Raw genomic sequence first — 23,573 nt, forward strand, 5'->3', positions numbered from 1 at the left:
GTAGTTTTTATTTGTAAAAAAGAAAGTATCACACTGTACACTTTAAATACACGTACAACTTTTTTGTCAGTTATATCTCGGTAAAGCTGGGGGGAAGAGGGAAAGAAATTTTAGATCATTTTGTGAATGGGAAGACAGTCCTGACTTACACAGATTCACCCTGGGTTCAGGGCAGGGTCTAGGACTTCTCACTGACAAACTCCCAAAAGTAGTTTTTTTTTTTTTTCCCTTTCCAACTAATAGCAGAGTGAAGGGATCACTGTGCTGTACTCTAATCGTGTTTTTCCTGAGTCAGAAGTTTTTGCAGCTGTATGAAATACTGGGCTGGTTTTGTCTCGGCTGCTGCTAAGCTGATGGAGCTGCCTTTGAGTGGCACAGGTTAAATCGACAGCCGCTTGGCCATTATTGAAAACCTCATGGGTGTTAGAGTAGATTGAAGAATAGCAGTAGCTTCTCTACAGGAAGAGAGCTGTGTGTCCCAGTGCAGGACAAGCTGGGCTTAGGCAACTTGCACTGGAGTGGTGACGGCTTGTTCTCCTGCATGCTTGGCCCCGGGGAGTGCTGTTCAGCAGGTGTGAGGAAGCTGGCTCCCATGCCATTCCTGTCTCTGCCAGCTGTCACCACCATCAGTTTAATTCAGTTGCTGTCCCTCAGGGGGAAGTTTGTTGCCCTGGAGAACATCAGCTGCAAAATCAAGTCTGGGTGTGAGGGACACCTCCCATGGCCCAACGGCATCTGTACCAAGTGCCAGCCCAGTGCCATCACGCTGAACAGACAGGTGAGACGGCTTGATTTTCGTGGCTGTGATGTGGACGTCCCCTGGGAGAGGGTCTTCCATTGGCAGATCCTCAGGCATGTGGGGGTCCTGAGCTGAGGATGTCATCTGTAGAACTTCTAGCTTGTGGCCTTGGTGCAGGAGCTTCATTCTGTTTTGTGGGCTCCCGTAGTCGTGGAATGTTTTGGAAATTTTGTTAAATGCTCAGTGACTTTGCCTCTTAAGAACCTGTTCTGTGGAGGTGTGGGGGCTGGTGAGGGAGCTTCCTGAGACCGCATAGGGATCCTTTGCAGGTTCTGGGGCGAACCTGGCTCAGGAGTGCCGTATTGGCCATGTAGCTCAGCACAGTGTCCTGAGAGTGGCGCGTGCATCTGTCTCTACCACTTTTGCCCACGTCTAGCCCTTCACAGAGGGCCGTGTCTCCTGACTCTGGAAACCAACCTCCTTTCCTCCTCTCCAAAACCATTTTTCACTTTTTGTCCTAGAGATTGTTAAAACCTCCTTTTTTAGGTGAAATCTCAGTGAGATTAATTTAAATTTATTGACTGGTAGTGTGCCCCTACCCTTACCCTGGGCAGATCAGGTTCTTAAAACTTGGGTTTTGTTTTTTGTTGGTTTATCTTTTAAAGAACTAGGTTAAAAAAATATTTTGGGATGGTTTGATTTAGAAAAGCAGGTTTTGGTGGACTGTTTTAATTTCGCCCCTTGTTAACTCTACAGAAATACAGGCATGTGGACAATATCATGTTTGAGAATCATACCGTTGCTGACCGCTTTCTTGACTTCTGGAGGAAGACGGGGAACCAGCACTTCGGGTACTTGTATGGACGGTACACGGAGCACAAGGATATTCCCCTGGGCATCAGGGCTGAGGTGGCTGCAATTTATGAACCTCCTCAGGTACAGTGTGCAGGGTCTCAGTCCCTGAGGGCCATGGGCTTATGTCTGAGTGCTGTGCAGATGACACTTTGCAGAGGTGGCAACTTTCCCCATGTGCCTTGTTACTGGTACGCCCTGCCTCTCTTCACGTGCACGCATGCTTGCTTCACCTTTTGAGTTACTGGAGAGAAAGACTACATCCCAGGTACCTTGTGTTTCTTCGGCCATGGGTGCTCTCTGATGCAGTGAGTCGGTAGCAACTGAAGCAGGTGGAAGCAGTCACAGGCTTGACCCGCAACGCATTGCAGGTGTGCAGTTGCTGTAGCTCTTCTATTTGTTCTGTTTCACCCCTGTTCAGGTGGCCATCCTCTGAGTGATAGGCCAGTTTCAGAGTGACCACAGTAACTGAAAACTTACCACCAAGATAGGGCTACAGAGGGTTTGAGATTTTATTAAACAAAATTTGGAGGGCTGGGAGGTTGGGGCTCAGTGGCAAAGCGCTTGCCTAGCATGCATGAGGCACTGGGTTCAATCCTCAGCACCACATAAAAATAAAATAAAGGTATTGTGCCCACCTGTAACTAAAAAACAACAAAAAAATGTTAAAAAAACAAACAACAAAAGTTGGAAATAAAACAAAACCATTTGCACAGTTACAAAGTCAGCTTTACAAAATGGTATATTCTCCTTTACCTGGTTCTCTGCCTCCTTTTGGTCTGACTTTTAAAGTTTGACCTTTTTTTTTTTTTTTTTTCCGTTGTGCGGGGCATTGAACCCAGAGGTGCTCTACCACTGAGATCAAATTCAGGGCATGTGCTCACTGCACCATTGAGTTATGCCCCCCAGCCCAGCAGAACCATTTTTTTTTTTTTAATATTTTTTTAGTTATAGTTGTTAATGGACCTTTATTTTGTTTATTTATTTTCATGTGGTGCTGAGGATTGAACCCAGTGCCTCACATATGCTGGGCAAGCATTCTACCACTGAGCCCCAACCCTAGTCCCCCAGCAGAACCTTTTTAACACATAAAGAATTGAAGTCTGCATTTGCCCAACCAGTTTCTGCTGAGTGGGTTGTAGAAGCTGTGGTGTGGCCTTGGTAGCTTGGTTGGGGAGCCTTTCACAGAGTTGGCCCGGGTGGGGGAAGGAAGGCTCCTGACCCGAGACCTCTTGTGTTTGTTGGGCGGGGCCAGGAGTCTTCTTTTTGTCTGTGGCGTAGACCTTCTAAGACACTTTGCTTTTTTGTTAAGGTTGGCTGGATATTCACAGACCTCGTCTCAGAAGATACCCGAAAGGGTACAGTTCGATACAGTCGGAATAAGGTGAGGAGACTGGGATGTTGGCTAGCCTCACCGCCCTGTACAGGCAGTGCTGATTCACAGTGCTGACTCACATTTCGGGGTCTCTGAACAGCTCCTGTGAGCTTCTAAGTCAAGTAGTTTTCAAGATAACCTTGATAAATCAAGGCCAGGTCTGTGGGCTCTGCCTGTAGAGCCAAACCCACTCCCTGTGCAGACCTTTTTGGGTGGGTCCTAGTGCTTCAGTCTTTTCTGGTAGTTTTGAAGGAGCCACAGTGGCCAGAAATCCTGGGTGTGTTTCGTTGTGGTTTTGGAGATGTTTAGTTTTGGGCATCTGTTATTCTCTAAAGAAGAGAGGGTCCCTTTTGACATGATGCTGTAAGGTCTGGCATGCTGCTCCTCTCATTTTAGGACACTTACTTCCTGAGCTCAGAAGAGTGCATCACTGCAGGAGACTTCCAGAATAAACACCCCAACGCCTGCCGGCTGTCTCCCGACGGGCACTTCGGGTCCAAGTTTGTGACTGCAGTGGCCACAGGTGTGAATGGGACAGAGTAATGTTGTCAGTGCTACTGCCTTGGTAATGCATTTTGACCTTCTCTCCAGCTGCTTTTTATCCCTAACTTAGTTGTCACAGGGTTCTGAATAGACCTGAGGGGCATAGATTCCTCCTGTTGTTTCATGGTAACAATTCTGAACTAGCAGCAGCATCTGCAGAACTGACAAAGCCCTGGAATCTCAGCACAGCTTTCCTCCTGTTCAGTACTCTCCTTACAAGTCCAGGTTTACTTTTGTTTGTTTTTGCAATGATGGGGGTGAACCCAGACCTTGCATGTGCTAGGCAAGTGCTCTGCCACTATGCTATATCCTCAGACTCTTTTATTTCATTTCAAGATAGGGTCTCACAGTTTCCAGGCCCAGCCTTATGAGTCACTGGTGTTACTGGCGTGCACTACTGCGCCTTGCTTTTGGTCTGAGTTAAGCCTACCTGTGATCCTGTGAAGACCTGCTCTCTGCCCTCAAAGAGGTGTGATAATCCAGTTTTTTTAGTAACTACCCTTTTCCTGGTTCTATAGAAGCACCCCCATGTCCCAGCCTGTATGACATGTAGGGAAGGAACTAGATCCGGTTTCCATTACCGTGGACCTTTGGTAGGAAGATTGCGCGCTGCCAGAATTTTGTCGTTTTGCATCACTGGGTAGAGCCCTGAGTTTTGCACATGGTAGGCAAGTGCTTCTTGGCTGAGCTGCACCTCAGCTTATCACTGACAGAATTTTTAAGCTTTGCTATATGTTAGCAAGCTGCAGGTCCTTGATTTAAGGTCCTTTTTTTAAAAAGTAAACAAGGAGTAAGCAACACTGGCAGTAATGCCACATTATGTGGGGCACTGTGGTGCATGCCCATAAATCAGCAATTTGGGAATTTGAGGCAGGCTGGGGGATTGCAAGTTTGAGGCCAGCTTAAGGAACTTACTGAGACTCTCTCTCAAAATAAAAAATAAAAAGGGATGGGGATGTGGCTCAGTGGTTAAGCACCTCTGGGCTCAATTCCCAGAACACACACACAAAAGTCCCACACCTGAATTTTTTTATAAGTTTTTGCTGTGGTCAAGTGCTGAAGGGAAGGATTGAGATTTTTGGCTGGGATAGAAGGAGGTGGAAGGCCCACAGGGAGTCCTTTCTCATGGCAGGGGCTCTGGTAACTGCTGAGCAGGAAGTGAAGGTGTGGCCAGATTTTTTTTTTTTTTTTTTTGATACTAGGCATTACGCTCAGGGGTGCTTAACCACTGAGCCATATCCCCAGCCCTTTAATGTATTTTTTAAAAAAATATTTATTTTTTAGTTTTAGTTGGTTGAATACCTTTATTTATTTATTTATTTTTATGCGGTGATGAGGATCGAATCCAGGGCCTCGAACGTGCTAGGTGAGCACTCTACTGCTGAGCCACAACTCCAGCCCCTAATGTATTTTAATTAGAGACAGGGTCTCACTGAGTTGCTGAGGCTGGCTTTGGACTCGCAATTCTCCTGCCTCAGTCTCCTGAGCTGCTGGGATTACAGGTGTGCACCCCTGCGCCCAGCAGCAATTGGTACTTTCTTAAAATTATGGGGTCTGCCACCTTCAATTATAGAGTCACACCTCTTGTTTGGAGTTTGGAAACCATGAAATTTTTGCTTTAGGAGTTGGCACTTACAGAAAGTACTGGAACCATGAGGCAGTGACCATATCAGTTAAAGTGAACTCCACAGGCAGCATCCTTTTGCATCTGGGTGTTGCATCATCCCTTTGGGGCTCTGGTGTCCCCCTCTCTCCAGAGGGGTGTGGCTGTCTGTGGCACTGCAGATCTTCTCCTAAAGTGTGCTCCTTACCCTGCTTTAGGGTCTCTTGGCCAGAGGGCAAGTGGGGACCTGTGGAGCTGCTGGAAAATGCACCCTTGCTAGACAGCTGGGTGAGAGCCTCCCAGAAGCTGAGCCCCTGTGGCTCAGGGCTGGTATTCCTGCAGCTGGAGCCCAGGCCCCCTTGACTCTGCCTGCTCTTCCTCCCCTCCCCTTCAGTTGTACACAGCCTCTGGTGAACTGGCAGTGTGCTCAATGAACCCCCAGGAGTATGTGGAAAGAGTGCCTAATTGGAGCCCAAATCTGAGTTTCAAACTGTGAGTTCATCATTTAGCACACACTTGGCTCCTGGGCTGTGAAGATTATGGACTCTGGTTTCAGAAAGCAGAAATGCACCTGAAGTTCAAGAGCAGCTCACGTCCTTCTACCTCTGCCCCTTTTCTGGCCCTGTGGTCCGTCCCGCCTGGGATGCAGGCAAGGACAGCCAGCCTCCTTGGCCTGCAGACATGGAGGGACATGCACTTGGTGCTGCTCTGTGGGGAAGGGGTGGTTTGTCGTCCTTTCTCAGAAATAGCCTTTGGATGCCACTCATGGACTGATGCTGCTTTTTAAATAGGCTTTAGTTTTACAAATTCAGCTTTCCATTTTTCTCATTCTCAAAAGGACAGGTTTTTTTTTTTTCCTTTAATGACTACCACATGTGGATGATTGTAAAAACCAATGTGGGTCCACAGTGGCGCATAAGGTGGCTCCTCAACACTCCTCATCCCTCACCTCTACGCTTCCTGAACCAGTGCTTTGTCGTTGTACAACCAGACACACTGTAGAGCTGAGCCTGTGTGCTGCTGAGGTGTTAGGGGATGAGAGAAAGTTGGAGACTCAGCATTTCACTGCCAGCTCTGGTTGGCCTGCTGGGTGTGAAGGTGAACAGACAGCAGCCTGCCTTGTCCGCTTGCTGGGGGCTGGCTCTGCCTGTGCCTTCCACCTTTTCCAATTGCCTGGTCATCAGGTCTGGTTTCTGATACATGTTTGAAAGCTAGATGGACTGAATTTTTTTTTTTTTTAAAGAGTGCAACAGTGCATTTGATTTCTTTTTTCTTTTTTTTTTTAAAGAGAGAGAGAGACAGAGAGAGAGAATTTTTTTTTTTTTTTTAATATTTATTTTTCAGTTTTTGGCGGACACAGCATCTTTGTTTGTATGTGGTGCTGAGGATCGAACCTGGGCCGCACGCACACCAGGCGAGCGCGCTACCGCTTGAGCCACATCCCCAGCCTGATGGACTGAATTTCTGTTCTCTCATCAGTAAATTACTCTTCTTTGTTAAATTGAAATAGAGATACTGAGAGATTTTTATTCTCCAGGATTATTAAAAACACTGCCATTGGAGTTGCCCTAGTACATAACCCTGATTTTTTTTTTTTTTTGAGAGAGAGAAAGAGAGAGAGAATATGAATTTTAATATTTATTTTTTTAGATACAACATCTTTCTTTTTGTGTGGTGCTGAGGATGGAACCTGGGCCGCACGCATGCCAGGCGAGCGCGCTACTGCATGAGCTACATCTCCAGCCCCATAGCCCTGATTCTTGGAGCACATCTGGTGGCAGAGGTCTGCCCCAGGCCCAGATCTTCATTGCCTTGCCCACCCCCAGACTTTAAAGATCTGGGTTAGCTGGTTGGGTTCTTCCTTTTTTTTTTTTAAGAGAGAGAGGGAGAGAGAGAGAATTTTAATATTTATTTTTTAGTTATTGGCAGACACAACATCTTTGTTTTGTATGTGGTGCTGAGGATCGAACCCGGGCCGCACGCATGCCAGGCGAGTGTGCTACCGCTTGAGCCACATCCCCAGCCCCGGGTTCTTCCTTCTTATCGGCTGTTTGTGCTCCATGTTTCTAACTTTAAGGTTCTGTGGAGTGGAACTTGGGAGGAAGGGAAAGAGGGAAACATTGGAAGGTAGTGCAGGGGCCATGAGTGTAGGGGCCATATGTCCACCATACCTCCTCACATGAAAGGCAGTGCTTAGGACATTAGCCTTGTGTTGCCGTGCAGGTCTCTGTAAGGCAGAGACTCCTGCATGTGCAGCATGGGTGCAGGGTTTTTTGTACTGAAGGCTGGTTCTGTGTTGTTCCTACACCTGGTACCCTCCCCACCCCAGGTGAGTTCATCTTCTGCCCAGTCTTTTCATTCCGGCACTGAAGCATGTGGAATGCAGAGCTATGTTCATTAACCCCACTGTTGATAAAAACCAAGAGCCTGCGTGCTTGATGACACTAAGCACAACTTTGGGGGTGGCTATTGGGGATCATTAATGTTCAGTGCCTGGATTTCTGACGGACTAACAGGTGTGGTAGTGCCTGTGAGGCTGGGCAGCTGTGGAGGAATGTGCTGAGTCTGGTGCGTCAGCCACCGCCAAGCTTCCTGGGACAGACTCCCCAGCATCTGCTTCCTGTGGGTCGGCAGAGAGCAGGCATGGACTAATTCTGGATCTCCTTTGGAAGATTCTCTTTGAAGCTCTGTCTCTTGCAGGTGGTCCCGACAACCAGGTCCACTTTGAGGGGTATCAGGTATCCAATCAGTGCATGGCCCTAGTCCGCGATGAATGTCTGCTGCCGTGCAAGGATGCCCCTGAGCTCGGCTACGCCAAGGAGTCCAGTAGTGAGCAGTACGTGCCTGATGTTTTCTATAAGGTAAGATGCAGTAGTACAAAAGGAATTTGTGCACACAGGGCTCTGAGCCTGCCTGGACTCTGCTCATCTTGTAGCCTTCTGATGGTATCCGTCACTGGTTAGCCGTGATGGCCTGGAGTTCCACTTGTGGATTGAGGCTTCTGTTGCGTTTCTGGGGGTTGTTTTTAGCTACTCAGGCTTGGTGAGGCATTTAATTTGGAGTGGAACCACACAACATCAAACCATACTGTGGCAGCTGGGGTGTCAGTGTCTAGCCATGAGAAGGTGGTGAAAGATGCTTTGGGTCTCTTTCTTGGCTGCCCTCTGGAGACTTCCATCATGAGCACCTTGGCTACTTCAAATCCCACAGTGCACGCTGGTCATCTTCTTTCAGTCTCTTTTCTCTGATTCATTTTGGACAGTTGGTGTTGTTTTCAGATTCATGAATCTCTACTTCTGCAATGTCTGATGTGCTGTTGCCATCTAGGTTGTCTCAGGGTGGTTTTCACTGCTGGAGGTTTCCCTTGATTGGTCTGTCTCTCTCTCTTTTTTTGGTACTGGGATTGAACCCAGGGATGCTTAGCCACTGAGCCACAACCCCAGCCCACCCTTTTGATAATTTATGTTGAGACAGGGTCTCAATGAGTTGCTTAGGGCCTCACTAAGTTGTTGAGGCTGGCCTTGAACTAGCCATCCTCCTGCCTCAGGCTCCTGAGCTGCTGGGATTGCAGGTGTGCGCCATAGTGCCTGGCTTCCCTTGTGTTTTTGATGTTTCCCTATTACCACTTCCTCTGAACACACAGATGCCATTGTGACGACTGTTCCGGCATCCTCATCTACCATTGCTGTTGCCTGTCACTTTGGAGCAGCTCCACTGCCCTTTCTCCTATGCAGTTGCCGCTTTCGGGGTTGCCGCGGCTCTCTGTGTTCAGTCTCTGGTTGTGTGCTTTGTGGGCCATTCTGCCCTGTTTGTGGGGGTATTCATTGTCCTTATGTATGAAGGAGCCAGAGATTCCAGGGCCTCTTCCTGCAGCTGGGGCTCTGCTCTGCACTGTGGGGAAGTAGGTCGTAGCTGTCATCTACATTCCCATGACAGGTGGCTGACTCAGTCTGACTTGACTGTTTTTTGTTTTTTGGTTAAAGCCACCAATTTTTTTTTATTGGTGCTTTATAGTTATAAAAAATGTTGGGGTTCATTTTGCCATAATTATACCAGTATGGAATGTAATCTGCTCTAATCCAGTCCCCCAGTGCTTCCCCTTCCCTCCCTCCTCCCTCCCCCTGTTCTCTTACCTCCACTCTACTTGTCTGTCTTCTTTATGTTTACAGTTTTTCTTTAAATCAGTGCAGTACAGATATGCATAAAGGTGAAATTCATTGTGGTGTGTTCAGATACACACACAGGATGGTTTGGTTGATTGCATTCCTTCCTTTTCCCATCCCTCCTTTCTCCTCCTCAATCCCCTTTCTGTACTCCACATATCTCTTCTTTATTTTCATGGGATGCTCCTGCCTTTCCCCCTTATTTTGGAATAGCTTCTGCTTATGAGAGAAAGTCTTGGATCCTTCACTCTGTATCTGGCTCAGTTCACTTAGCATGATGCTCTCCAGAGACTTGGCTTTGGTGAGGCCCAGTTGCCCTGCCATCAGAAGTGGGGCCCTCCAGGTTTCCACTTAGAGGCATACAGGTTCTCAGGTAACTTGTAAGGTGCCAGCCCACCTTAAGGCTTTATCTCCTTGGCCTGAAGAGGCTGTTGGAGGTGCAGTCTGTCCTTTAGAAGCCTGAGGTTTGTCTGGGCACAGAGGCGCACACTTGTAATCCCAATGGCTCAGGAGGCAGGAGGATTGCAAGTTCAAAGCAAGCCTCAGCAATTTAGTGAGGTCCTAAGCAACCTAGTGAGACCCTGTCTCAAAAATAAAGAATTGGAAAAAAAAAAAAAAAAAAAAACAGTTGAAAATGTAGTTCAATGGCTAAATACCCTTGTTTAATCCCTGGTACCAAAAAAAAAAAGAAAAAGAAAAAGTGAAAGTTTGGGTTTGGCTCCTGCTTCATGAAGCCAAAATGGTGAGCATCCTGCCCTGTGCACCCTAAGATTTTGCTGACATCTCAGAGAATGGCGGCATGATTGAAACCCCTGTGTCTTTGACCTTTTCACAATAGCCCTATGCAGCAGCCACAATGTCTGCATTTCTGAGGTGGCCGCCGCCAAGAGTGGGGAGAGGGCTTCTGTCTCATTGCCATCGGCCCCTCCTGGTGGTGGTTCCTCATCTGCTGTGTCTCCACGCAGGCTCCGAGCGGGCTGTTGCCTTGAGGAACCCTGCTCACAAGGAAAGCCCCTTCAGTGCCTCTCTCTAGTTCCTAGCCGTGTCTGAGGTCCCTTCTGTTAAAGGAAAATCCCTTTGTGAGCATGCTCTGCCTCTCTGCCATCAATCATTTCCACAAGTCACGGGCGGGGTTCCAGACCCTGTTTGTCGCCCAGTTTTCCTAACCCAGCACCAGTGCCATGCTGTCTTATCACAGTGACTCTGGCTGTCTTGCATACCCGGCTCCCTGCTTCCCCACTCTGCTACTCCAGGGGCTTGATTCTCCTCACCCCAGTGTTCCAGAGCCAGCCTTCCAGGTTGCTCCAGAGGGGACGTCGTCCTCCAAGCCTCGCTGGGCCTCCCAGGGCCTTCTCTGCCTCCAACCCTCTCAGATGTTGCACTGGTGCTCTCCAGTGTCTCCGAGGCTACAGGGTCTCTCTGAGGAGGCTTTGATCCTTGTCATTCCGGATCCTTCCCAGGTGGTGGGAGGCAGGCAGCTTTGCTTTGCAGCTTTGCCTTTGGTGGTGCAGCCCTAGGTTTCTATGCGTGCAGCCATGCCATTCATGTGCTGCAGCCTTGTTTCTCCCTGTCTCTTCTCTTTGGCTTACCTGGTCCCTGTGATTCCCCACACAGTGTCAACAGCAGTTGCTGCCAGCTTTTTATCTTAAAGACTACTTTTTTTTTTTTATGTGGTGTTGAGGATCGAACCCAGCGCCCCGTGTATGCCAGGTGAGCACGCTACCGCTTGAGCCACATCCCCAGCCCCAAAGAACTACTTTTTAGGGTTTTGTCCTTTAACTGAGTTTGCTCTGGGGCTTTTTTTTTTTTTTTTAAGTTTTAGGTGGTCACAATATCTTTATTTTTTAAGTGGTGCTGAGAATCGAACCCAGTTCCTCACGCATGCTAGGCGAACGCACTACCACTTGAGCCTGGGGCTATTTTTTTTAATACCTTTTCATCAGGTTGGAAATCTGCTCCCCGACCCCCAGTATTGGGAATTGAACCCAGCAGTGCTTTACCACTGAGCTGCATCTCTAGTCTTTCTGTTTTTTATTTTGAAACAGGGTCTCACTTCATTGTTGACACTGACCTCAAACTTGCAATCCTCCTGCCTCAGCTTCCTGAGAAGCCAGGCAAATGCAGTCCTCCAGAGTTACACCAGCCCTCATTGTGTATTTCTTGCACTTAAGAATTGAGCTCTCTTTTTGTCTTCAAATGTGGTATTCTCTTAGTCACCCTGCTGCTTTCATAGAGTGCTTATCTGCCCACTCGTGAGAGCAGACAAAAAGGGAATCCCAAATTTTTTATAGTCCTTTAGGGTTTGGAACACTCATTCATCAGGGAACATCAGTCTGAGCAATGAGAATTATGAATTATAAAAGTAGACATTTTTAAGTAAGTCTTTTAGTCCTCCAGTGGACTTTGCAGTTGGCTTTAAAATGTGTGTTGTAAGCGAGACCTGCACCAACTGGATACAGCTGAACATTTGGTAACAAGGGGACATTGGTGCATAGTGCATGCGTGGCAGAGTCCTGTGCGGCACTGGAGGCCTGAGATGTGGCTGCAACTCCTGGTGTGAGTTAAAATGAACCGGTAGAGTATAATCCCATTTTACCTTTTTTTTTTTCTTTTTTAAAGAGAGAGAATTTTAATATTTATTTTTTTAGTTATTGGCGGATACAATATCTTTCTTTGTATGTGGTGCTGAGGATTGAACCCGGGCCGCACGCATGCCAGGCAAGCGTGCTACCGCTTGAGCCACATCCCCAGCCCCAACCTTTTTTTTTTTTTCTCTTTTTGCAGTGCCGGGGATGGTGGTACCCAGGGCCTCTGGCATGCTAAGCAAATGGTGTACTGCTGAGCTACACACCAGCCTCCAGTTTTCCTTGTTTTGGAAGATGTGTGGGGATTTATATATGTGTGCACACCCTTTTCTACATGGTGTCACACCAGGTGGAAGTGGGGGTATTTGTGTGCACCTCTGCCCTCTGTCCTCTGCAGCCACTGAAACAGGAAGAGGAGAGGTGGGACACAGAGCTGATGCTGAAGGAGGACTTTGAAGGCCTAGGGGTGCAGCACCCCATGTGTGCTCTTTGAAAATAGGTGTGCACGAGGCTGTATGTAGACATGGCTTTCCCTGAGGACTGAGGGCTGCTGCCACTCAGCTCTGACACTCAGGCTGCGGCTTCCCTGTGTTCCATGCTGCCTTTCCTCCCCATGGGAGTTCTTGTCATTGGAAACTGGCTGCACACATTCATTATGGACACTTGTTCCTCTGCAGAAAAGTAGAACATATTTTTAGCCCAGTCTCTCATTTCTTCTTGTGTCCTTAAATTAAAAAGAAAAAAAAAAATTGTAGTTGTGCAGGATAAATGAATACATTTATTAGTAAATTCAGAATGCATTTAATTAGTGGAGTATTGATGGCTACTTGAATTATTTCTGGTTATTGTTACTAAGTGGCCAGTCTCACACCCTGATGCACATGTACTCAAAGCAGAATTCCTGGGTACTAGGCTTCTTGAGTTTTTTATTTTTGTATTTTTGTTTTGTTTTTGCAGTACTGAGGATTGAACCCAGCGTCACCCAACCCTGAACTATATCCACAGTCCTTTTCATTTTCTATTTTTTTAAAGTATTTTTTTAGTTGTAGATGGCCACAATATCTTCATTTATTTATTTTTTATATGGTGCTGGATAGAACCCATTGCCTCACACCTGCGAGGCAGGGCACTCTACCATTGAGCCCTAGCCCCAGCCCTTCATTTTCTATCTTGAGGCAGTCTCAAATAAGTCATTGAGGCTGGCCTTGAACTTGAAGTCCTCCTGGTTCAGCTTTCTGAGTAGTTGGGATTACAGGTGTGTGCCACTGTGCCTGCCTAGAGGTTTCTGAGTTTTGATAGATGTTCTGCCTTGCCTTTTAAAAAGTCATACTAGGACTGGGGATTTAGCTCAGTGGTAGAGCGCCTGCCTCGCATGTGTGAGGCACTGGGTTCGATCCTCTGCACCACATAAAAATAAATAAGGATACTGTGTAGTCATCTACAACTAAAAGAAAAAAAGTCATACTAGTTTTTTCTTTCTTCTTTTTTTTTTTTTTTTTTTTTGTACCAGGTATTGAACTCAGGGGCACTCACTGAACCACATCCCCAGCCCTATTTTGTATTTTATTTAAAGACAGGGTCTCACTGAGTTGCTTAGTGTCTCACCATTGCTGAGGCTGGCTTTGAACTCACAATCCTCCTGTCTCAGCCTCCTGAGCCACTGGGATTACAGATGTGTGTCACTGTACCCTGCTTCTTCGTTTTCTTAAATTTTTTTTATTTTTAGTATTTCTTTTTGTAATTAGGGAAAAAAAAAAAACAAAACCTCTTAGATCCCAGCTCTAAGTACACACATAGGTGTGTTATATGCCTGTAATAGCAGCTGCTCTGGTGACACATGAGCTGGATGGTTGCAGCAGATGGTCCTTTTAGGCAGGACACCTGGCCTTAGATCAGGAGGGGGGTTATTGCTCCACATACCCACCTTGAGGACTTTGGCTGCAGGGCCTCATGCAGGCCCCAGGCTGGTATGGGGTTGGTTTTCTTGGTGTGGCTTAGACTTCTTTCCTGTTTGTTTGCCAAGTGCAAACAAAACCCACCCCAGTTTTAGACCAGACATATAACCAGGTATGAAGTATTTGACTGTTTCCTGCCTTTCTCTGTAAAGATGAGCTGTTAGATCCCTAGACCACACAACCTGCTGCTTCATGTAGCTGCTCACTAAGGGAAAGCTTGATTCAGTGCCTCTTATTTTGCATTATGTCCTAATCCTAAAATTGCAGGTGTAATGCACAAAGGTTCATCTTTTCCTTTTGAATGCTCAGCTGCTCTGCTTCCAGGACCAGTGTCTTAAGGTACTTTATAGGCACACCCATCCTGCCACCCCTTGTCGTGTTAGCAGCCCATCCCTGGTGGAAGGCAGTAGCCTGAGGGCAGTGCTGGAGCTCTGGTGGCATGGCGCTGGAGAATTGCCCCCACGAAAACTGTTGGCTGGAGACCACGTGTGGTGCGGCAACCTGGCCCCTGTGTTCTCTGCACAGGAGCCCACATAGGGCTGTTGCCTCCACCTTGGAGCTTGCTCTGTTGGCACCTGCGTGTCTCCAGTGGTCTTAGAGCTGGAGCTACCTAGGGTGTGGCGGGTCTGGCGGTCCTCCTGCGCCTCTGCTCCAGGAGTGTTCTTTCCAGGCACTGTGGTGTGTGTGTGTGTGTGTGTGTGTGTGTGTGTGCGCTGGAGATGCTACACAAGAAATGGCTCAGGCTCTGGAGCTTTGTTCCGACTCCTCGAGATGTAAGAGTGTACCCTCCACCTGCATCTGTACTAGTGGCTTGGGCAGTGCCTCATGTCCTGCTGGCTTCACTGGGAGGACACTCTGCCTTCCTGCAATCATTTCCGTGGGAGGCTTTCCCTGAGCATGGTGGAGACAAGAAGAGGCCATCTCCCATGTCCTTCCTGCCCCTGCCAGGTCTGGAGCAGAGGTGCCTTAGGCCCCTAGGCCACTAGGGCAGGGGTCACTTGTTGGTGAACTTGCAGGAACCATCCAAGAACAAGTGACAATGATTCACCCTTGAAAGGGGACTGGCTTTCAGTTCTGTTGTGACATGGTGATTTTGTTGACTTCTTTTAAAAATGTCCATTTTCTTTTCCTTTAAGCAATAATCTGGCTTTGGTGAAAACAAGCTGGCAGACCCAAGAGCTGGGTGGTGTCTAGCCCAAGGATCTGCCTGCAGCTTTGCAGATCCACACAGCGTCTTCCTCAGGTTGCCACTCTTCACTGTGGCCCCCAGTGAGCTGAGAGACTTCAGAGGCACAGCCCCTGCTTGGGTGCAGATGTTGTCCCTGGGGCTGTCAATGCTGACTGTGAGCAGCTGAACTGGATTCCTTTCCTTCCCTCACCCTAGAGAGTTCCCTGGAGCTGGGGTGTTAGTCTGCTGCTGTTCAGCTCCATGGACCATGGTGAAGGTTGGCCTCTCCCTCAGGCCTGTGTCACCAACAGCACTCCGTAGCACAGACACGCATTACTGCAGAAGACCACCTGGGTCTGTGAATAGGGAATACCCAGGAAGTACTGTGCACTGTTTGGGGAGCCTCAGAGCCAGTGAGAATAGACAGGGCTCCTGGCATTGGGAAAACTGCTATAGCAGAGAGCAGCAGCCTTCAACCGAAGTGGGTAGGCTGACAGGTCAGGAGTGCGGTCAGGGTGGAGTTCAGTAGAGTGGAGAAAGTATCAGTTGAATCAGCCTTGTAGGTCAGGACTATCATTCCAGACAGGCGGCAGCCCGTTCCCAGCGAGCAGAGTATGAGCGAGGAGCTGATGTTGCTGGTACAAATGCGGGGGAAGGGGTGCATGTAACATCATGAGCCACTGTGAGTGGGATGGGCAGGACACAGCACCCAGGCCTGGACTACAAAAGGTCCTTCCAGGAGACAAGGCGTAGCAGCAGTAGTGACAGAAGGCAGGCCAGGCTTCTAGTAGTGCATGCAGGTGGGGCAGTGATTCGAGTCTGGGTAGATCTAGAGGCTGGGTAGGATCTCCTGAGGCTTAATGTGCAGGTTGAGCCGGAACAGAGACAGGAGGGCTCTGAGGTGTTTGGGACAAGCAGCTGGAAGACAACCTGCCCTCAGGTGGCTTTAGTGGTGTGCAGCTGCTGAGTGTATTGCTCAGGAGAGGGGGCCACCAAAGCTGTGCACTTGGAGGCAGGCTGCTGAGTTGGTGCTCAAGGCCAGTGGTGCAGTTGTGGTTGTCAGAGAAAGTGAAGGTAGGGTGGGCTGCAGAGAAGGGGGAGGGGAGCTAGCTGTATGGGAAGGGAGAGTGGGGGCCATTAGCCAGGAGGACGGAGGAGTTTGGAAAAGGGCTGTACTGTTGTAGCTCTGAGCTAGGTCAGAGGCAGGTTGGGGCTTGCTCTGTTGGCACAAAGTAAAATTAAGCAAGGTGGAACAGCACATAGCATCAGTGGCGAATGGGATCCAGCTTTCCTGCTTGGGGTTTTTTGTGTCCATTACTGATGCTCTTGGTCCCAGAGAGAGGGGCGAGTAGATATAGAGAGGAAGGAGTGTGCAGAATGGCACTACTCACAAGCTCTGGAGCACGTGTGGACAGGTGGGGGTGGGAGAGGAGGCAGGTGTGGGCTGGGAGTTGGTGGAAGAGGGTATGGTGCAGGATGCTTGGAGGTTCTGCTGGCTCACGGGTGGTGAGAGTGAGCCTCAGATAGAGGCTCGTAGACCAAGAACCTGCCCATGGAGCATCGAGGTGGAGGGAGGAGCTGGCAGCAGAAGACATGTGGTCTTGGATTCAGACTCAAGTGCATCAGGCAGTGCCAGTCTTGAAAGTGAACATGAGGAACACTTCTGTTTACATCAGCTTGTTATGAAAAGTAAGGGTTGGAGCCCCAGAAGACGGCCTGGAGCACCCCTCTCCTGCCCTCAGGTGGCCATCACTTGCTGCCTACCCCTGTGTTTGTGGCCTAGGTTCCACATGAGCCAGGCTTCTAGGGGACAGAATGTGTACCAGTCAAGTCAGAGTACAGGTGGTAGTGGGCACGGCAGGCAAGGAAGCTGGGGAAAGAGGGTGGGGGGTGGGTTCTGGAGCATTCCTTCTGGATGTAATGTGAGGAGTGGTCTGAAGGAGGTGGTGATCGTTCAGGCATCAATGCTGTGGCCTGAGTCAGGAGGGGTAGGAGGTTAGAGGGGTGGGATGGGTGGAACCCACATCCAGTTAGAAGATGCACTGGACAGGTGCTGACGTCTTCTGGATGCAAGGTGGAGTTGGGTCATGATGGAAAGGCTCCTGCTCCCTTGTTCCTGTGACCTTCAGGGATGCAGAGGTCGGCAGGGGTGCAGGAGTATTCTGGTGAGCGTCTCTGAGTGAACAGGTGGATTGTGGTGCCCACAGAGCACAGAACTGGGTCTGTGGGAGGAAGGTGAGTCCAAGTGACAGCATCAGTGACAGGGTGGTATTCCATGGGCAATTGTCACTGAGACCTGGAAGCTTAGGCAAGAGATGTGGGTCAGTGATGCCCATCTCATGGCTGTCTTCATAAAATGTCCAGATCAAAGGCTGGAATCTTTGAGGTGAAGGAGACAGCATGTCAGGCACCCCTGAGAATGCTGTCCAGCAAGGGCCAGCCACAGAGAGGCCAAAGGTGATTTCCCAGTAGGAGGGGAAAGTGCTAAGGTCAGGAGCCCTGAAAGCTGTGCTGACCAGCAGCTTGGGCAAGGACCACGCTGTGCTGAAGTTCCATGTGTTGTGGGAGGACATTGTTCTTTCTATGAAAGGGGATGTCCTCAGGCTGGCAGCTGCTTCTCAGCAGGATGCAGGTTGATGTAGCATCTGCTGGGAACAGTGTCTGATGAACTGTCCTAAATTTGTTATTTGTATGTGCTCCTAACTTCTTGGGACAAATTCCTGGAGCTGATGTTACTTTGTCAGATGCCACCATTTATTAAAACGGTTCTGTACATTCTCTTGAGATTTCCTTCAGGAAGGTAGCGCTTTACCTGTTCTGGCCGGGCTGCCTGTCAGGCAAGGCCTTGCACGTTAGCTTGTAGTCTCTGCTGGCTTACTCTCAGGGAGTCCAGGGTTCGCCAGCTGTCTTCATTGTGAGCCTCCTCTTCCTGTGCTAGGTACTTATAAGATGATTCATCATTTTTTGCATTAATTTGTGAGGTCTCTGTGTCTTGACTGTTTGTCATATGTCACAAACACATGCCAGGTTTTTATGTTCTTTATATTTTATATTTAGAGGAGCTGAAATATTGTTTGACTTCAAAAATACCTTAATCTTTTCAACATCATTTTGGCCTTGGAACTGGGTAGTAATCCCAGTTGCTTGAGAGACTGATACAGGAGGATCACAAATTCATGGCTGGTCTAGGCAACTTAGTGAGACTGTGTCTCAAAATTTTGAAATAAATAAATAATAATAGCTGGGAATGTGGCTTGGTGGTAGAGCACCCCTGGGTCCAATCCTCAGCACTGTAAGTTAATTAAAAAAAAACAAAACAAAAACAAAACAGGAGCTGGGGCTATAGCTCTGTGTGTTTATGTACAACTAAATAAATATTAAAAAAAAAAAACACCTCTGCCTGTGTTGTCATACATTCAAAGTAATTTGTCACTTAAAGTTCTGTCTTTATTCATGTATTCTTTTAGTGCTGCTATGGTTTAATTTTATTTCAAGACCACTTATGTTGTTTGTTGCAAGGGGGGAGTCTAGTTTTCCATTTCTCCAGATATTTGTGCACCTAATCCTGGACCATAGCACCCAAGTCTCCCTAGGTTTTGACAGTGGTGTAGTTGTGGTCTAGGAGGAGGCTTTTGTGGTCCCTGATATCTCTTCTTTCTTTCCCCCTCCATGCCATTGGAAGTGGCATGAGTGCTGTTAGTGCTAGAGCCTGAGGCTTCAGATCCACATGGGCAGGAGTCAGGTCTGAGTGTGCCTGCCCTTAAAGCACCAGAGTTGGGTGAGGAACCGAGAGGGGTGTGGCTGAGAGGCCTGGCTATCAGTGTGAATGAACTTACTCTGTAGCTTTCCTCTTGCTCTGCTGGCTGCCAGGTCTTGGGTATGACTAGCCCCTCGCTCCTCAGGATTTGCTAGGCACAGTGGCCGTGCCTGTGATGCCTGCAGTTGTGAGGGCCAGGTGGGCCTGTGCACATGGCATCCAGACTGGAGCAGGCATGGTGAGTGCCTGAGAAACTCCAGCTGTTGTTTCCGTGTGACTCTGACAGGTGTCTTGTGGATGCTCATGGACTACACTGAGCTCTGACTCTGACACCTGTGCTGAGAACTTCCAGGTCAAGGGCTGATTCCACTTGTCCCCTTCTGCCTTGTTTTTAGCAGAGAAGCCTCACACTGGGGGCTTTGCCATATTCTCTAAGGGGAGGCCCACAAAGCCCAGGTGCCTTGGGCTCACACAGTCCTGCTTCCAGACATGGTGTGAGGCTGGTGGTGAAGCAGCAAGGAGCCACGATTTCTGACTTGCCTCATGTCTTGCTCCAGGTGGAATCGGAACTACTGACACTTTGGCAGCTGCTAGACTCAGAATCAAGATGGCTTCCTCCTCATATGTTTCCTGACATTTGCTAACGCCATAAAAAGTAATTGCCATCAAGAGTGGTGTGTAGGGCTAGTGATTGTCTGGAAGAAACATTTGAGTGAAGACTTGGGGAAGATAGAAGTTACCTGTTTTTCCCCAGGGAAGAAAGGGAGATAGATACAGTACCTTTATTTTCTTAGAGGAAAAAAGGTACAGTTGGGTAGTTAAATTTGAACGAGAATCAGCATGACACACAAAAAAGAGAGGGCATTTAACAAGAGCATTCCCTAGAGGGGAGATTCAAGTGAACAGGTGCTGCAAAAATGTTTCTGCATATTATCGTTTAATTAGATTTGAAGATGAATTCCAAATGGACTAATTATGTGTGAGTTGTTCAGATTATTTCTTGTAGAGGCAAGCATGTATTTTTGGAAATCGAAATTTAGTTTGATTGGACTTGATTCCTGCCGCTGCATGGGCATAGGATCCCGCTCCTCAGGCCCACACTTTTGGGGCCTGTCATAGCAGTAGGCTGCCTCAACTGCACAGCTGCCATGTGGGGAGGGGCAAGGGGTCCTTCCCCAGGTTGGTGGGTGCACAGTCGCTTCAGCTTCAGGGGACTCGCAGAACACAGCCCGTGTTTGCAGGAAGGTGGCATTTGTCAGGGTAGGGAACAGCCTACTCAAAGTGTGGAATGGAGTTGGGCTAATGCTTCCTCAGTAACGGACTGGTTAGAAGTGTTTGGCCCCTTGCTCTGGAGGGGAAGGGCAAGTCCTTCAGTGGCAAACAAGGAACGGGGTCATTTGTGCAGTGACATCCTGTTAGGGAGATGGGCTTGGTTTGACTGAAGAACAGCTTGTGATGATTGTCTAAAGACAGCACAGTTCTCCATGTCCCCAGAACGTGCAGATGTGCTAGTAGTGACTTCAGAGCATACCTTGGGGACATATCACCACTTGAGGATGCACCTTGGCAACCAGTTCATGTCTGAGAGCCTCCATAGATGTAGACTTTTATGTAAAACCTGCGATTGAAAATTATGGATGTATAATTTATATATGGCTCAACGAGTGATTTGCATAACATTAAGTGATGATTTAGAATGAAAATATGATCCTCTTACAAAATCTATAATAGAAAGCATGGGGAATGTACTTGGAGAGCTCTGTTGGAGCTCAGCATGTCTGACATAAATCATATCTAGTTGTCATCTTATGATTAATGAACATATGCTGGCCATTTTTCCCCATAATTAAACTTTATGTCCCGCTCATCTGACAAAAGCAAAACACCTACTTTGACAGGTAGGTGGAGGGGGTCTTCCACATCTGCATATTCTGTGTATGTGTACTCATTTGTGCATGCCTATGTTTTATTAACGTGTGGGTACTCAGTTTCCACAGATTCTGGTTTTCAGAGGTACCGCAGTCTGGCTGGGCACAATCAGGAGCCACTTGTCAAAAGAAACTAACTTTATTTTTAGAACCACACACGCCAAACAAAACAGCCTCTCAGGAAAAACCCTCAGAGCCTCAACTGCCACCACCGGCTTTCCACAAGCCTCTCTCTCCCACACAAGCTTCTCTCCACCTCCCACAATCCTCCTGCTCTTGAGGCGGATTGGCTGGGTCACGTGGGCGGAGCCAAAAAAGTCCCCCAATGAGCAGCTCCGTGGTCTGAAAGGGCAGGGAAACAGCCCAATGAGCATCACCGCAGAGGAGCCAATCAGCTAGATGTTGCTGGGGCCGCTGTGAGCCAATCATCAGCCCGCAGCTGGAAGTTTGCTGGGACCCCTTCGGCTGTGGCTCTCAACACAGAGGCATGAGTGAAAATTTTGAGTTGGCCTTCAGATTGTGTGACTGTGTGGTTTAGAGGGTGGAATGCACAGGTCAGCCTGCTGCCACCATCTCTCAGCTGGGCCTGGTGCTAGGCTGAGCCCTGCAGAGGGAGTGGGCCACGTGCTCTCCTGTGGAGGTGCCTATGGCCAGAAGCGTAGCTGACCTCAGGTCCTGGCATAAGAGCACTCTATCTCAGTGCCAGGAGCAGTGGCAGCCACGGCATGACTGTTTGCCATCTGCTTTTCATGCACTTCAGCAAGAGTCAGGTGGTTTAAAAGGTAAGTGATGTTTTTGAAGGAGCACTGTCGCTGTCACCTTCACTCAGTAGCCACGCACCTTTGACTATTGCAGGACATCGACAAGTTTGGCAACGAGATCACCCAGCTGGCCCGCCCCCTGCCTGTGGAGTATCTGATCATAGACGTAAGTCCTCCCCACTGGTCCTGCACAGTGACCCTGCTGGCGCCCAGGAGGTCAGGACTCTGGGGGAGGGGAGGGCCCAGCCACACGCTGTGCCCTGTAGTGCTGGGGATGTCTGTTCTATCCTTAAGCCCCCAGGGTTCCTTGGACATTCTCAATTTTAAGGACTTTTTTTGTTGTTGTTTCAGGTTTTTATGTCCTTGAAAACAACCTAGTTAACTTTCTGGGTACCATAGTTCAAAGGACCTCCAACCCCCCACCTCCTACCCCAGGCCCAGGGCCCACTAAAAGGCCTAGTCCTAGAGGTCTCTGAGCAGTATCGCCACAGATGATGCATGGCTGGTGGTTGCCTGCTCTGTAGCATGTGCAGGTGCTGCCCTGGTGGGAGCACACTGCCACAGGCGCAGTGGCCCTGGGGGCTGATCTTTCCAAGCCTTTTTTGTTTTTATCTTAATTTTTATTAGTTATTGATGGACCTTTATTTATTTATTTGTTTACATGTCGTGCTGAGAATTGAACCCAGTGCAAGTGCTCCGCCACTGAGCCATGACCCCAGCCCCTCCAAACTGGTTTTAAGAACACCTGTGACTGAATGTTCTTGAGCGGAGAGGGTCATAATGGTTTCCTGGGAGGAATTGCAGAAGCCAAGGGAGGCTCGCTCTACTGCATCTTCCCAGAACCCCTCCTCCTCTCTGGAGGCATCACGTGGTCACAGATGGCCATGCCATCAGCCACAGGGCAGCAAGTGCCACAGAACAAAGCCCATGTTTGAGCACCTGGCTGCCTGCCAGAGCTCTGTCTGGGGGTATGGTGTGGGGGGGGCTATGCTGCTGCCGTACCAGGATCTGTGCGGGCTGCATTGGATTTGGGATGGGCATGTGAGTCAGGCAGTAAAACATCATTGCATTTGAAGCAGAGGGTCCCCTGAGCCAAACCCATCGATGCTCCATTCCATTGACAGCTCTCGAGAACATATTTATTACTCAGGCCATAAAGGCATCTGTTTTTTAGACTGCCTGGGGTATAATTAAGATGAAAACAGATTGATGGCACATACCGTTAGGAGGAGTCGGCATGATTTAGTACTTCTTCCTAAGGCTTTCTCCCTTGCCACACCTCTCCACCTTGCTTTCCTTTCACATAGGAAGTTAAAGACTTGCCAGTGTGTTCTCTTCTAGCACTGCTTAGTTGCTGTGGAGCATGCTGCCCTGTGACCTCTAAGTCCTCTGTCCCTGGGGAAGTGAGACTTGGAATCCCTTGAGAACTGGTGCCCATAAAAGTACATGTGGCTCCTGGGCAGGTCCGTAGGCCCTGGATGCTGTTCTTGAACCCAAGGGAGGGGCAGCTGTTGCAGGCAGGGAAAGTGAGAGCCAGCACTTTCTGGGCCTCTGTGCAGGTATCAGACATTGTCCAATTGATGACCCCACAACGGTCTGGGAAGGGAGAGGGCTTTAGCACAGGACAGGGTGGGATGTAGGATGGTCACACAGGGCTGAGTAGACTTTGGTCCTGTCACTGTGCAAGGGCCACTCACAAGGCTGGCACCTAGCCTCTCTTGATGTACTAGTTTATTCAGTGGCGGGTGCTCTTCAGTCCCTCTCCACTCTTGCTGCTGCCTTCCCAAAAGGAGGGACCCGAGTGGTCCAGGCTATTGTCTCGCAGCATGGACACTGCCCACTCTTAGAGCTGACTGCAGCTAGGGCTGAGTGCTCCTCCCCTCATCTCTGCCTCCCAGAGGAGCACGTGTCACTGTGGCCCAGCACTGCGCCTTGGGCCCCTGCTGCACAAGCTTGTCTGCAAGGATCGGCCAGCTTGGGTTAGGGCACTACCAGTGGCTCAGCCTGCCTTCCAGAGTGCGGATGCTGGTACAGCCAAACCAGAAACAGCTCCCTGCCTTTGCTGATGCCAGAAAACAGAAGAGAGCAATGTTTTTATTCTGTAGAAGTACTCCTACAGGAGCCAGAATGGCTACCCTGGATCT

General features: G+C 48.8%; 1 protein-coding gene across 2 annotated transcripts in view; it reads left to right on the plus strand.

Moving 5' to 3' along the window:
- Nploc4 (NPL4 homolog, ubiquitin recognition factor) overlaps positions 1-23,573 on the plus strand; it is a 45,762-nt gene that overhangs the window by 15,395 nt on the left and 6,794 nt on the right. For both annotated transcript variants that reach the window (XM_015504249.2, XM_048797395.1), the window contains 6 exons: positions 655-778; positions 1,496-1,675; positions 2,904-2,975; positions 3,363-3,489; positions 7,813-7,973; positions 21,524-21,595. In XM_015504249.2, the coding sequence (XP_015359735.1) occupies positions 655-778; positions 1,496-1,675; positions 2,904-2,975; positions 3,363-3,489; positions 7,813-7,973; positions 21,524-21,595 (736 nt within the window). The remainder of the gene's footprint in view (positions 1-654; positions 779-1,495; positions 1,676-2,903; positions 2,976-3,362; positions 3,490-7,812; positions 7,974-21,523; positions 21,596-23,573) is intronic.

This window comes from Marmota marmota, unplaced genomic scaffold (genome assembly GCF_001458135.2).
Source record: "Marmota marmota marmota unplaced genomic scaffold, marMar, whole genome shotgun sequence".
NCBI lineage: Eukaryota > Metazoa > Chordata > Mammalia > Rodentia > Sciuridae > Marmota > Marmota marmota.